General features: G+C 40.0%; 1 protein-coding gene across 4 annotated transcripts in view; it reads right to left on the minus strand.

Annotated features, from left to right (window-relative positions):
* Window positions 1-15,537, minus strand: part of LOC109417717 (leucine-rich repeat and calponin homology domain-containing protein) — a 312,978-nt gene that overhangs the window by 4,486 nt on the left and 292,955 nt on the right. For 2 of the 4 annotated variants that reach the window (XM_029853326.2, XM_029853325.2), the window contains 2 exons: window positions 7,902-7,979; window positions 5,303-7,272 (listed from right to left, as the gene is read on the minus strand). In XM_029853326.2, coding sequence (XP_029709186.2) covers window positions 6,031-7,272; window positions 7,902-7,979 — 1,320 coding nt within the window. In that variant the 3' untranslated portion in view covers window positions 5,303-6,030. Of the gene's footprint in view, window positions 1-5,302; window positions 7,273-7,901; window positions 7,980-15,537 lie in introns of those variants that run through there. The other 2 variants (XM_062850408.1, XM_062850409.1) reach the window with 2 other exon arrangements.

Genomic DNA, 15,537 nt, shown 5'->3' on the forward strand with positions numbered 1-15,537 from the left:
TATCGAACGTCTACTGTAAGTGCAACAAATTTGCTGTTATCGCACCGCAAAACGTCAAAATGGTGCGCTTTGTTGACCCAAATGAACACTCGAATGAAGTTTACGTCAATTGATGGATTGTGACGCCTGTCAGACGTTGCAGTAATCGAATACAGTGGACGTTCGATAACTGCAACATGTTTACGTTTCACTTAGCGAACGAAAATCCGATAACTGCAACGCCTGACAGTGTCAACAAGCCATCAAATGACGTAAAATGAACGAAAAATTCACTCGACTGTTCATTAGGGCTAACATGGTGCACCATTTTGACGTTTGGCGGTGCGATAACTGCAAATTTGTTGCACTTACCGGACTTGCAGTTAAAAAGCATTGCAGTTAAACCGTTTGCACCGACCGAACGTCTACTGTATCGTTTGCTAAGTGGACCGTCAACATGTTGCAGTTATCGAACATCTACTGTACTTGTGACGTAGTAGAGGGGGAGGGGCGAAAGGACTTTCAAAACCTATGAAATATTATCAAAATCAATGGTGTTCATCCAAATTAGGTATATTTACGTGGAAACTAGAGCATTTAACCGAAAAAAGGTGTATTTTGATCAATTTTGAAGAGTTTTGGCTCCTCGTCACAAGTTTGCACCTATGACAACTAGCAAAAAAGTAAAAGTTGCTCAGAAACTTGAAAAGTTTTATACAGTAGACGTTCGGTCGGTGCAAACGGTTTAACTGCAACGCTTATTAACTGCAAGTCCGGTAAGTGCAACAAATTTGCAGTTATCGCACCGCCAAACGTCAAAATGGTGCGCCATGTTAGCCCTAATGAACAGTCGAGTGAATTTTTCGTTCATTTTACGTCAATTGATGGCTTGTTGACACTGTCAGGCGTTGCAGTTATCGGATTTTCGTTCGCTAAGTGAAACGTAAACATGTTGCAGTTATCGAACGTCTACTGTACCGAAATCAATAAAAATGAATACTGATGAACTAATGTAAAAAAAAAAAAATTGGATCTGACTTTCACATGGGTTCGATCTGACGGGAACAGTCTATTCATTCACAAGCGTTTCTACAGTGCTGTCACATAACTATATGATCTTTCTGGTGGCAATCCCCAATCATGTGCAGCCCAACAAGGCATTCCGCGTCTTTTCCCCCAGCTTCTAAGCGCATCCCTTAAGTAAGTTTGTGTAAAATAAGTCGGCGAATGTTGTGCCCCCTAACCTATAGCTGTCTGCTGGTAGATATTAAGGATACATAAGATCAGCTGCGCGCAAACTAAGCTGCACTAGTGGATGAATAAATACGATTGTATGCTTTCAATGCATTCGAATTCGATATAATAAATACCCTATATTCTATATGCAATGTGTTCCTAAGGTGTGTGTAACAGTATGCGTTTGAATGTGTCGGAACCAAACCAAATGTAACTGTCTCAGATATAGCTCATTATAACACATGTTACGGTTTATTGTTCTCAAGTAAGGTGAATGGGTTTGTTGCGTTACGATTATGTTTTTATTAGCTTAAAAAACTATTGTTGTATATATAGGGGAAATTCAATATGTTTTCTCTGGAGATCTGTTTTGGTATTCGAGTGTGTTTTGTAAATGATTGTTTAGGTGAACATTTTTGGAAATCATTTCTGTCGTAGTAAGAGTATAACTTAAAAGTATAGTAAGTGGAATTGTTAAAACAGTTTTCAATAAAATCGTTGAAATAAACTTAAAAAAAAAACTAAAAATTACCTAGTTTTGTAAAAGTAAATCTTGCTGATTTTATTGGTAATCTAAAACTTCTTCGAAATTTATATTGTAAGAAAGTGTAAAATCTGATGACGACTAATTGAAAATTTACTCATTAGAACACACAAAAAAAACTTATAATAGTAAAACTTGAGATAAGATAAAATATTTTCCGAAAAGTCTAGAAACCAACATAATTTAAAGAAGATAAAATAAAGAAAATTCTCGTAGCGTTACAGAATGACTAGATCAGGATGATCGTGTTCTTTAAGAGATTCACAGATAAGTAACAGTTCGTTTTCCGAAGAGTACGAGCGAGACAGTGTTTTGTATTGCGAGATTTCCAGTAGATAGGTAAGTACACACCAAGTTAGTCGTTCGATCACTTTCAGTTTTCGTTATTATGTATTACATAGTTTACAAACAGTCTATATCAGTAAAAGCTGCTATAAAACTAGAGAGATACATCGAGAGCCGTGTAAGATCGTTTGTTCGGGTCGTTTGTATGGTGTGGAGGTTCAGTGCTACATTCAGATTGTTAGTGAAAATAGATCTCTTGTTCTTTTGAATGTTAATTAGTTTTCCACCGTAATATTTTTGTTTGCCAGTCTAGTGCGATGTAGTTGCCATTTCTGAACATTTTGAACATCTACTAACTGCACAGTTGTCTAATATGTAATAGCTAGATTGTTTCTGTCAGACATAAGTTTTATAATTTCATTTCTACTTTGAAATGTGGTTAGGCATAGTTTCAATGTTCATTGACGCTTTTATTTTTTTTTAAATACATTCCACGATTATTTTTTTCAATGCAGCAAAACTTTTAAAACTTTGTTTTTTTTTTAATTTAGCGAAATGGACATCCCTAAAATGAACTTTTCGATGGAAAGTTCATTTCTAGGGATGCCCAATTTGCAAGAGTCATAAAATAAAAATTTTGAGGAATTTCATGCTTTCAAAAAAGTTTGTATGGACTTATCCACCGATGAACCGAATTCATCGCGGTCCGAGAATTTTGACACTAGAGCGGGGCCGTTCCAATCAGAATTGGACGATTCTGATTGGAACAGACCCCGCTCTAGTGTCAAAATTCTCGGACCGCGATGAATTTGGTTCATTGGTGGATAAGTCCATAAGGATAGGAGAACCGTCTTTCAAATAAAACTGTAGGATAATTTGTCTGACCGAAACAAATTCTGCTCTAAATTGTTTGAATGAACTCATCCGCCGATGAACAAAATTCACTCGGTCCGAGAATTTTGACACTAGAGCAGGGTCGTTTCCAATCAGAATTGAACGATTCTGATTGGAAATGGCCTCGCTCTAGTGTCAAAATTCTCGGACCGAGTGAATGTTGTTCATCGGTGAACAAGTCTATAGACGAGTGCACCGATGAACTGAATTCATCGCGGTCCGAGAATTTTGACACTACAGCGGGGTCGCTTCCAATCAGAAGTGAAAGATTTCCAATCAGAATTGAACAATTCTGATTGGGAACGACCCCGCTGTAGTGTCGAAATTCTCGGACCGCGATGAATTCAGTTCATCGGTGCACTCGTCCATAGATACACGTGCACGTGCTTTCTATTTCGTTATTTTTTTTTTTATTAATGCCTATATAGACCTAACTACTCCACGACGATTGGCAACCGTTTCACGACTGCCAATGCGACTTGTAAAAGGAAATATTTGCATTCTCAGACCAGTAGTTTGTGTGTGTGTGTGGTAGAGGTTAGTATGTAGTACTGTGTATGTGTGTTTCACATAAAAATAAGGCAACTGCTTTTCCTTCCTAACATGTTCTGCTCCGATGTTTAAGTTTTTGTTGTTGGTTTTCACCTTGCTGGATTAGTATTTGTTTGTAAATGTGTTACTTTGCTGTTATTCGTTTGTGTTCTCATGATTGTGTGCTTTCATTCACATGATTCGTGAGTTAATTCTTCCTAGAAGTTGATTTGTATTTTAAGTAACTTGTAATTTTGATTATACTTTTTGTGTGTTTCCTAATCTACAACGTAAATTCTACGTTTAACGATATTGTATGATTTTCTTAAAGTATGTAAAATATGGTAAAATAAATATGATTGTATGACGTTTAAAATAAGAAAAGTAAAAGTGAGAGTTTTAATTTAAGGTACATCTTTTTAAGAACTTAAGCCAGCGAAATATATATTAATGGAAACAAAATCACACTCAAACGTGGGAATTCAAGCAATTATTGGTAAACCTAAGCCTCGGAATGGATCTGTGTTTGGGGATGGCGATGAACGATCGGCGTAGTGAAATGATTTACCTTGATACCTATTTAAAATCGAACCGAAGATGAGCAGAGTGTTTTGTGAAAAATATGGATGATTTTCACGCTTAGTTGTCGATGAATTTGACAGACAAACCCCAGAATACAGTAGAACATGATCGATGTGAAGAACTTGCGCAACATTGCATTATATAGACAGTGTGACCCTGCTCAACTAACTCGGTCAAGACGAATAAGCTGAAGGAACTGGATGAATACAGATGGACTTATCTTAAAAGTATGAACCGTTCACTTATCTGCTGATGAACTGAATTCACTCGGTCCGAGAATTTCATCACTAGAGCGGGGCCATTCCCAATTAGAATTTTTCAAATCTGATTGGAAATCGTTAACTTCTGATTGGAAGCGGCCTCTCTCTAGTATCAAAAATCTCGGACCGCGATGAATTCAGTTCATCGGTGCACTCATCTATGGAAGATAGGACAGAGGAAGTTGTTCACCTAGGATGAACCAAACCTCAAGTTCACTTTTTCTTTTCATAGAGACTCTATGAATCTACTGTATGTATTTGTATGGACTTATCCACCGATGAACCAAATTCATCGCGGTCCGAGAATTTTGACACTAGAGCGGGGCCGTTCCAATCAGAATTGGACGATTCTGATTGGAACAGACCCCGCTCTAGTGTCAAAATTCTCGGACCGCGATGAATTTGGTTCATCGGTGGATAAGTCCATTTGACGCATTTGGTTCATTCTAAGTGAACCACATCCCCCCTGGCCTATTCACTCGGTCCGGGAATAGACGAGTGCACCGATGAACTGAATTCATCGCGGTCCGAGAATTTTGACACTAGAGCGGGGTCGCTTCCAATCAGAAGTGAACGATTTCCAATCAGAATTGAACAGTTCTGATTGGGAATGGCCCCGCTCTTGTGTCAAAATTCTCGGACTTCGATGAATTCAGTTCATCGGTGCACTCGTCTATATAGACGAGTGTACCGATGAACTGAATTCATCGCTGTCCGAGAATTTTGACACTAAAGCGGGGCCGCTTCCAATCAGAAGTGAACGATTTCCAATCAGAATTGAACAATTCTGATTGGAAGCGGCCCCGCTCTAGTGTCAAAATTCTCGGACCGCGATAAATTCAGTTCATCGGTGCAATCGTCTAATAAAACTAGAGCGGAGCCATTTCCAGTCAGAATCGTCCAATTCTGATTGGAAACGGCCCCGCTCTAGTTTAAAAATTCTAGAGCGCGGTCGTTTCCAATAAGAAATGGAAGGTTTTTGGATCGGGTGAATTCGATTCATCGATGGATAAATCCAAGCCCTGTAGATGAACTATTTATCTGCAAAGTTCATTCGCAGGGCTGTCCAACACACATGTCAAAAAGGCAAGTGTTGAAATTTTTGTTTTAAAAAACGAAAAACTTGAGAAATGTATCCATTTAGTAACTCCATCTTCCCATTTTTTTGTTCAATTAATTCTTAATGTTTCGTCAAGTTCTTCTCATTCATAAGTTCCTATTGTATTCTGAGATAATGCCTGTCAACGAATTATGAAAATTTTGGAGACGAAATTCATGGGTTCGAATGGAATGGTATTTTGCGAGCAATTAAAAATGATCCACTTACCAATCTAAGAGCCAATTATTCTATTTGCATTACGATTTTAACAATTCTTTTCTGTGCGATTCGAAAGGAATGAAAAATCTGATTTTTTTCTAGTTTCTCCTCATTTTGCATAGTATTTTCAACCCAAACACTCCTGATTGAAATTGAGAAATACAGATCTCAAAGCAGATCAATTCACTTACACCTTTATTTGCAAATCGCTTTTCTTAAAAATTAAAAACCTTAATAAATAAAAGTTGACATAAATACGTAATCAACTAAAATAAGTTGTACCGCAATTTACGAAAAAATAAGAAATCTTCGTTCTCTCTTGTAAAATTAACAGAAATATGAAAAACTCTGATAAAAATTTAACAAATCAAGGGTCGCCATCTCCACAATTTCAGCCCACACTAATTGGGCAGTGGATACAAATACAGATAAACGACCGTAAAAATAAACGTTCCCAAGCACAGAATCGTGGAAATGGTCGGATGGTTCGCCATCCGGTCCAAATTCTTGCCCTCCTCACTAACGTTATCCTCTTCGCTAACGCTCCTTCTCAACGGACTATTAACAATTTTGCCGTCGTCCCCACTTCCGGCATTACTTTCCCAAAACTCGATCCTCTTGCTGACAATCTTCCTTCCGGTCCCGGCCGGATCGTTCTCCTCCGAGTTAATATTAAAATCCACCGGATCGTTCCTCGCTGCTTCCGGTCCGGTCGGAGTAGTACCGTTCAGGTCGTTGATTCCCACCTGGTTGGCATTGGTCGGCGTGAAGGCCGCTTCCTCATCCAGCGAGGTCATACTCGATTCCGAATCGTCGTAGTCATCGCCGGCGCCCTGGCGACACCGGAACTTCCCTATATCGCTGTCGTACTCGCATTCCTCTACGATCTCGTTCAAGCTGCCGTTCGTTCCTCCATCGGATTGGTCCGGTCGTCTGCTGCTTCCGCTGCCGAACTTGGTACTGGGAAACTTCCGCTTCCGGCGCCCACTGGGGCCGGTTCCGAGGTCCAGCGAAGCCGGAACATTCCTTCCGTCCAGCGCGCCTCCTCCTCCGCCATCGCCGTACCGAAGAATAGCCTCACTCTCACTAGCACTAACGGCCCTAAGCCTAGCCTGAACCCTCATCACATCCTCCCGCTCGGTCAGGACCTCTTCCTGTTCCTCCTGATCAAAGTGATACTCTAACAACAAGGATTTAGCGGCGTTCGGGGTGGAAGTGTTACGTAGCAAGTGGTTATTGGCAAAGCTATGCAAGGGATTCGGGGAAGCTCGGTGGTAGTTACCGTTCGGCTCCTCGAGGTGTTCTCTTTCGGCCTCTACCGCCGTTTTTGTTGTATTGGTGTTGGCTGCAGTGAGTGTGCTGGGTTTACCGGTATTCTGATTGTTGTTATTGTTACCGCTCATGGATGGTGGAGGGGGTGGAGGAGGAGATGTAGGACGATGTACCGGGCCGTGGGCGGCCATCAGTTCGGCGCGTTGGAGCAGCGCAAATACGGTACGGAACATTGCCGGTGGGTTTGGAGGCAGGACCTGGCAGTCCTCTTCTTCCGGTTCCGATTCCGTCGGGACATCCGGAACGGCTGGTGTTGCTGGTGGCGGTGGGGATGATGGTGGCACGATGTCCTGACAGGAGCATATCAACTCCTGCAACCAACACCAATAACAACAGGAGAGAGAGTTAGTTCCGCATGGTCAGAACGGGTTTTTTTTTTTTATTCAGCTTAAGATCCTAGGCATGTATGACAAGGGACTAGAATCTATACAATTACACAACAGAAGATAGGCAAAGAACCTTCCTTTTTGAATAACAGGTATGTACAATCGAAAGGGAAGGTATGAAGAATACGTGCAAAAAGCCAACCCTATTCTATTGCGTGAAGAGCTCCGAATTTCCAGATACAAAGAATACAAAGTGAAGTGTAATGTTACGAGTTGAGAGTTATACACTAACACTACCGAGAAGTGCAATTCAGTTAGTAATCAAGTGATGTTAGTATGAATACAGACCCTGAGCCGGTTATCTAAAAATCTATACTAGATTCTTATCGTTTTTTTGTGCTTCTGGTAAAAAGATTTAGTTCCAATACAGATCGAAAAGAGATTGAACTAATACTAAGTTAATGGAAAAAGTGCAACCACACAAACATAAAAGGTAATAGAGCAACCGAAAATCAACTTCTACCATTAGAAATCAGAAGAGAAAACGAAAAGTTGCTGAAACTGCTTATCCAAACTATTATAATTTAAGGAAATTTGTTCGATAATGAACTCACCTCATCGACTCCGATCCTGCGACAAGCATCGAGGAAATTGTCCACATTCCGGCGACATCGGGCCATCGTAAGTTTAGGCTAAAAGAGAAAAAAAAACATCATGAAAAATAATACTTTTATCAATGAACAATGTAGTAATATCCCAAGCAACAAATTGATAACCGATTCGCTTTCAAGCGGTTTTGAGAACCTTCGTAAAACCAAGATGGCTTAGTTTAGGCTTTATTGTGGTTTTGATAACATGCTCGGATCTCCGCTAGCGCCACCCTGATGGTGCGTATAGAAAGCGATATTCTTTTTCCAACGTGTTGTACAAAGTACAACAGCGTTTAAGTGGGTAATAATCGTATACTAGGTATTTCCAGGAACGTATATTTCTGCAGGTTTAAAATGCATTTTTTTTTGTTTTCCAAAGAACAGTTGACGACGGTGTTAAAAAAGGTGAGTGCGTTCTGTTTGACGCAAAAATAAATTGAACTTTTGTAGAATATTTCACTTTTGAACATTAGCTATATGTATATGAAAGAATAGTGGATTAATCCCGAAAAGAAACTCAAGGGGCTGTCCATTAATTACGTAAGGGTTTATGGGGGGAGGGGGGGTTTGGAAAATCTTACGCGCCATACAACAATATTCAGAGTTTCATACAAAAAATCTTACAAGGGGGGGGTGGGGGTGTCGAAAAATCGAAAAAATTGCCTTACGTAATTAATGGACAGCCCCCAAGAGGATCCTCTTGAGGACTCGAGTCCTTAAGAGAATTCTGGAGGAATGAATGTCGGAAGGAACCCTGAAAAGAATCCCAGGAGAAATCTGGGAAAGACTCCAGAGAGATATCTCTGATAGCATCTCGAAAGGGATCCTGGAGAAATCGGAAAGTTTCTCATAAAAAAAAATCGGGAGAAATCCCTAAAGAAAATCCGTGAAGAAACAATGACGAAATCGGGGGAGTAATATCTCTGAAAGAATCGACGAGGAACCTCGAAGGAATCTCCAAATGAATCTCGGAAGGAATACCAGAAAGATTGCCGGAAGGAATCCCAGGTGAAATCAATGATGTAACAAATAAAAGTTTCCCAGGAGACATCCGTAAAAGATTGATTTTTGATTGATTTATCTTTATTTGAGAGACTTTCAGTCCTTGGCTGGTTCGTCTCTATCCGTAAAAGATTCCCGCTGTAATACTAAGAATAACTGAAAGATTGTGGGGAGGAATTCTTGAACAAATTCCGGGAAGAATCTTTTATTTATCCCGGGAAAACTCATAGAAAGAATCTTGGGAGGATTCTTGAAGAACTCCCGGAAGAAATCCATGTAAAAACGGAAGAAATCCTTGAAGGAACCCAAAAAAAATCTTTGAATAATCCCAGAAAGGATCAAATGAAAATGTTTTTGAATATCCTGGAAGAGTCCCGACAGAATCCCGGGAGAGATTTCTGATGGAGTTCCTGGAGAAGTCCCCAAAAACATCATTGAAGGAATCCTTGGGGGAAGCCCTAGAGGAACAAATTTACAAAGCCCGGAAGAAATCCCTTAAGAAATCCCGGGAAAACCCCAGGAATAATCCTGGAGAAATTCTGAATTAAATCTCGAGATCAATCCGTGAGAATCCCAAAAAAAACTCCAAAGAAATCCAGGTAGACATCCCTGGTGGAAAGTCGGATATTCATGAAGGATTTCCGGAAGAAATTCATGAAGGAACCCCGGGAAGAGTCAATAAAGGAATCCAGGGAGGAATTAATGAAGAAATCCCGAGAGCATTCTAAAAAAACTGAAGGAACTGCAGAACGGAAGGGATTCTTGACAGAATTCCGAAGGTATCCCTGAAGGAATCCCGGGAAAAATGCAGAAACAAATCTTTAAAAGAGTTTTGAGAAAATAAATTAATGTTGGAATCTCTACAGGAATACCTGAAAATAATCCTAGAGGAATCCATAAAGGAACCCCGGAAGGAATTCCTGAAATAATTTCGGAAAATACCCGGAAGGAATCTCTGAAGAAATCCTGGGAGGAAATCCCAATGAAAATTTCTGGAAAATATCCTTGATGTATCCAGAATCCTAGAAGATCGTTGAAGAAAATCCGAAAAAAAACCCTTAAGGAATCCAGGGGCAACCGCTGATGGAATTCCGGGATAATGCCTGAAAGGATCCCGGGGGAATCAATTGAAGAAATTCCGGGAGGAATCGCTGAAGGACTCCCGCAAGGAATTCTTGACGGAAACCTCCTTCCCCCTTAAAGAAATCCCGGGAAAATCAAGAAAGGAAACCCGCGTGGAATCCCTGGGAGAAGCTCGGTAGGGATTTATGAAGGAATTTCTCAAAGATTTCTGGAGAAATCGTTGGAATAGTATCGGGAGAAATTCCTTCGGGAGGAACCTCTTAAAGAATTCAGAGAGAAATCGTTAGAAGAATACTTGAAATGATCCCAGAAAGAATCCTGGATGGAACACTGGAAGGGATTCCAGGAGAAACTCTGGAATCTATTCCCACAGGATTTTGGGAGGAATCACAAGAAGACATCTGGTTGGAATCCAAGAAGAATTATCAGGACCATACGCTGAAAATGTTATTGATAAATCCCTTCCGAGATTATTTCAGAAGTTCCTAGATGTTCTTAAAATTCCTTCCGAAATTTCTCCAGAAATTGATTCCGAGATTCAAGCAATGTTTCCTAAGATTCAACCAAGAATTTCTTTCGTGGCTCCTGCACAATTTTTTTCTATGATCTCTCTAGGATTTCCTTCTGTGATTCCTCAGGGAACTCCATCTTAGATTTTTTTTGGGGTTCCCTCAGAAGTTTCCTTTGGGATCTCTTCTGAGATTCTTAAACGAGGTCATCTAAGGTTCCTCCAGAAACTCTCTCCAGGATTCCTTCAAAAATTCTTTCAGGGACTTCTACCGGGATTTCTCAAGGACTCCCGTTAACTCTTAAGGAGTTCCATCCGAGATTCTTCTATTATTATTTTTTAATTCTGGGATGACATTAGAAGTTTTTTTTTTACTTTCAGAAGATATCTTTCCATTTTGGACTTTCAGAAAATGTTCCTGGAAATTCCAGTAATTTCAATCCATACATCCAGAAGTTTTTTCGGTACGGGTTTGGTACGTTTGGCATAAGGACGCTTGGCATATAGAATATGTGAAATATGTTTTCCCTCTGGAGAAAAAAAGAATCAATGGTAAGAAGGCAAACTTGTTAGTGGTGCATTATTTTGGATCTCTTGTTTTCGAAATAACCTTTTGCTTTCATGAATTTGATTTTTTTTCCGAAAGGGGAATGTTCTTTCTTTTGTATATAGGCTGTTCTTTATCGATACAAGCAATTAAGATTCCGGCAATGGTTCTTTTCAGCAAATCATCCTTGTCTGCTTATTATATTCAGAAAAATTAATGCATTATAATGTATTACCCTTCTTTAGAATACTTTTCCTTATTTGACGTTAAGTATGCAATTCATTTTTTACTGAAATCATTTTATGCCAAACGTCCTTTATGCCTAATGTCCATTATGCCAAACGTCATGTATGCCAAATGTCCTTTATACCAAACATCCTTATGCCAAATGGTCTTATGCCAAATGACCTTTTATGCCGAACTGCCTTATGCCAAACGTACCAGACCCTTTCGGGACTAGCTTCAGGAATTCCTTCCAAGATTCCATCAGAAATTCCTTGCAAAACGCCGTCAGGGATTCCTTTTAGGAATTTCATGCGAGATTCTTGCCGGAGTTCCTTCTGGGGTTTCTTCTAGTATTTTTTGTGAGATTTTTTCACTGCCCCTTTTGGCATGTCAGTCCCTCATTTTGTTTCTAATGCGAATCATATTTGTCTCCCACGAGCTCATTTAACCGTTATGTGGCCGGCAAACTTTTTGCTTTTTTCTACACCGTGTATTTTAAATGGGTGCTGGGTACCCGGGTACCCTGCCGGCCACATAAGGGTTAAAATAAATTTGATATTTTTATCGCCTCATTTCACAGCTCAATGCGCCACGAAAAGCTTATGCTTGAATTAAATGCATTTTTTTTTAAACAGAGTTATAGTGCAAAACGCAGGCACTTTGAAAAACAACATGGGACTGATATGCGAAGAGGGGCAGTTCAGGAATCCTTCAGAAACTGCTATCAGCATTCCTCCGAAAACTTCACGGGAATTCCTCCAGGAAGGTCTTCCGGTATTCTTTCAGAAACTACTTCTGGGATTGCTTCAAGAATTCCTTCCGGAATTCCTTCGGTAATTCCACCGGGAACTCCTTCCAGGGTTCCTCCTAGAACAACTTCTATGATTCCTCCAAAAACTACTTCCGGAATTCTTCCGGGAACGCCTTCCTGGATTTCCCATGGAATTCCTTCAGGGTTTCCTCCGGGAACTTCTTCTCGGCTTCTGTCAGGAATAACCTCTGGAATTTCTTCACAAGCTCATTCGTGTATTCCTCCGGGAACTTCTTCCAGGATTTCTTTGGAAACTTTATCCGGGCTAAGTAACTGCCTCCGGGATTTCTCTGAAAATCTTTCCAGGATTCATCTAGGAACTCTTCTCTGGTTTCCTGCTAGAGTTTCGCTTGGGATTCCTCCGGAAGTATATTCCGCAATTCTTCAAATGATTCTAATGAAAATCCTACAGTTTATGTTTATTGTATTCCTCTTTAAATCTCTGCAGGATTTCCTAGAGGAAATACTTCAACAGCTTCTTCCAGGATTCCATTTTTTTCCTGGAAGTCGAAAAAACTTCTGAAGAAGACATTATAAACGAAGCTTTTAGGAGAATTTCGGATCAAATTCCTGGAAAATTCCCGGAACTTCTTGAGAAATCCCTTGAAATTTTAGAAGAAATTTCAGAAGCAATCCTCGATGGAGTTACTAAAGGAATCTCAGATGGAACGTTTTTGAATCTCAGAATACACTCATGGAAGAATCCCAAGGGAACTCCTGAAGAAACCCCAAAAATAATCTCAGATATAGCTCCCTGAGGAATTGCAGTCGCAGATGGAAATCCTAGGTATCCTGGAATACATTTTTTTATCTGTATTACGAGACTTTTAGCCTTAGGCTAGTTCATCTGGGGGCCCACAATTTACTTCCCTTCCGACGGAAGAACTCACATTTTGCGAGTTTGTCGGGAGTGGGATTCGATCTCAGGTCCTCGGCGTGATAGTCAAGTGTTCTAACCATCACACCAGGTCCGCATCACTGGAATACATTTGTGGAGAAACCACAGAAGGAATTTCCGGAAGAATCTCAGGAAAAAAATGGGGTAATCCTAGCCTAGAAGAAGAAATTAACTTCTAGAGAAGTTTCGGAAGGGGTCTCCAGTTAGCCAAGTGGTTAAGGCTATGGATCGCCAATCCGGAGACGACGGGTTCGATTCCCGTTCCGGTCAGGAAAATTTTCTCGACTCCCTGGGTATAATGTATCATTGTACTTGCCACACAATATACAAATTCATGCAATGGCAGGCAAAGAAAGCCTTTCAAATAATAACTGTGGAAGTGCGCAAAGAACACTAAGTTGAAGCGAGGCAGGCCAAGTCCCAGTGGGGACGTAGAGCCATGAAGAAGAAGAAGAAGAAGAAGGAAGTTTCGGAAGGAATTTTGAAGAAATCCAGGTACTTCTGAAGTAATCTCAGAAAGTAATACCGGAAAAAAATCTTTGGAACAATCTCGGAAGTACTTCCTGAAGGAATCCTGTCCAGAGATCTTAAAAAAAATCCCAGTCGAAACCTCTTTAAAAATAATAGACGAAACTCCTGAATGAAATCTAGAGGGAACTTCTGAAGGAGTCCTGAATGAACATCCGGTAGAATCTTATCAAGAACTCCCTGGGAATCCCAGAAGAAACTCCTGGAGGAATCCTGGAACAAATTTGTGGAAAAATTGGAGAAACCAATAGTTTGCGCCCGAAGACGTTTAGATCTCCATTAATTCTGACAGAATTCTGATCAGGAATCCCAAAATACCTAATGTTTTTACATTCCTTTAGCGAGAGACGAACCAGCCAATGGCTGAAAGTCTCTATAATATAGCTAAATCAATCAACCTTCCTTTAGATACTCTTCTGGAGATTAATGTAAGATATATGAAAGAGTGGGTCAACGTTGTATGGGAAAATTAAAATTTGATCACATCAACCCAGAAAAAAGCTTAAGGTGGGGGCTGGCTCACCAACACTTCCGGTCCGCTTTAGTGCTTTATGCATCATTGTGGCCAGGTGTTGTTCTAGTTTTTCCAACTGTATTGTAAAGCATGAGCGGTGATCCTTGGCATTCTTGTGTAAATTGGGGTACTCGGAATATTGATCGATCACCGCTTATTGCTGGCAGATGCAGTGGAAAGTTTGTCTTAATACATCAATCGTCTCTGACAAACGAGAAAAACTGACCTCACTGATTACCTGTCTCTGAGCCAAATTTGGTATAGAGTCTTCAGTCTCCGATTAATCGCTTCATGTTTGATGGAGGCTTTTAATCCAATGGGTTACATAGCCGCTATCCGAATGAAGAGAGTAATGTTCCGCGTAATATATCACAAATCAAAAGAGGTGCGGTATATTACGTGGAGCGGATATACTGAATTGGGTACCAGACCAAGTCCCTGCTGGGTGGCACGAAATAGGTGAGCCATAGACAATAGAATCGTCAATGTCGTAGGGCATAGTATGTGACTATTGTCGAAACCAAAAAAACTTTTAATGCCCAACCAAATCATTAGCAAAATCAATTTGCTTCAAACGCGTTCCAGTGATAGGGTTAAGATTAGGATCAATTATTACAATACAATTTCACGTTTCAATATGTGTTTAGTAGTTTTAGAGGTAACAGCCTAATAAGAAATTTTCTGTAGGTTCATAACTTGCACTCAACGAGTTGAATGTTATATTGCCTCACAACTGTGAGCAACATTATTACTCATTAATAAAAGGTTGTATCATCAATATGGACATAGACTTGCTGAACGAAACATTTGACCAATTAACATCTTTCAGGTATAAAATAGGTAGTAGGACAAAACTTTTATTTTTAAAAGTAGTTATCTATGTTCATGATAGAAGAGTAGCGTAAAGTGATACCACCCGTTCCAGATCCAGAAACGTTTCACACTGAAAGAAGGTTGGAATGACAGTGTGAACAGAAGATCCGAACTGCTAGGTGTAGGAAGAAGTATGTTTATTTCCCCTCCCCTTCCCCAACACTCTGTAGAATTTTGATACAACTTCACGTAACTGTTTACTCCCTAGCCAAGATCACAGGGTTTGACGGTATTTAAGTGAAGGAAGTTAATTATAATTCTTATAATGAAAATATCACCTTTAACACTTTAATGCGCCTCCAGCGGTTCATTGCGAACTGGCTGCTACAGATGGAGTATAGCTGATTTATCAGAAATGCTCGATAAACAGGAGGAACCTGCTAGGGCTTAGTAGTTTCTATACTCAGAAAACAGTTCCAGTCGGTTGAGTCGGGAAGGGTTGCGAGAGTCGTTGTGAATCATAATGAAAACATTTGTGCTTTGTGACAAATCTTGGGATCTTTCTGGAGTCAGCAGACTTGGAATTGTTGTCTGGGCTTTCCACTATTTGGTTAATTTTAACAATCAATATGCAACAATAGTAGTATCTCGTGTATTCAAATTGCTCACTC

The sequence above is a fragment of the Aedes albopictus genome, chromosome 2 (assembly GCF_035046485.1).
Source record: "Aedes albopictus strain Foshan chromosome 2, AalbF5, whole genome shotgun sequence".
NCBI lineage: Eukaryota > Metazoa > Arthropoda > Insecta > Diptera > Culicidae > Aedes > Aedes albopictus.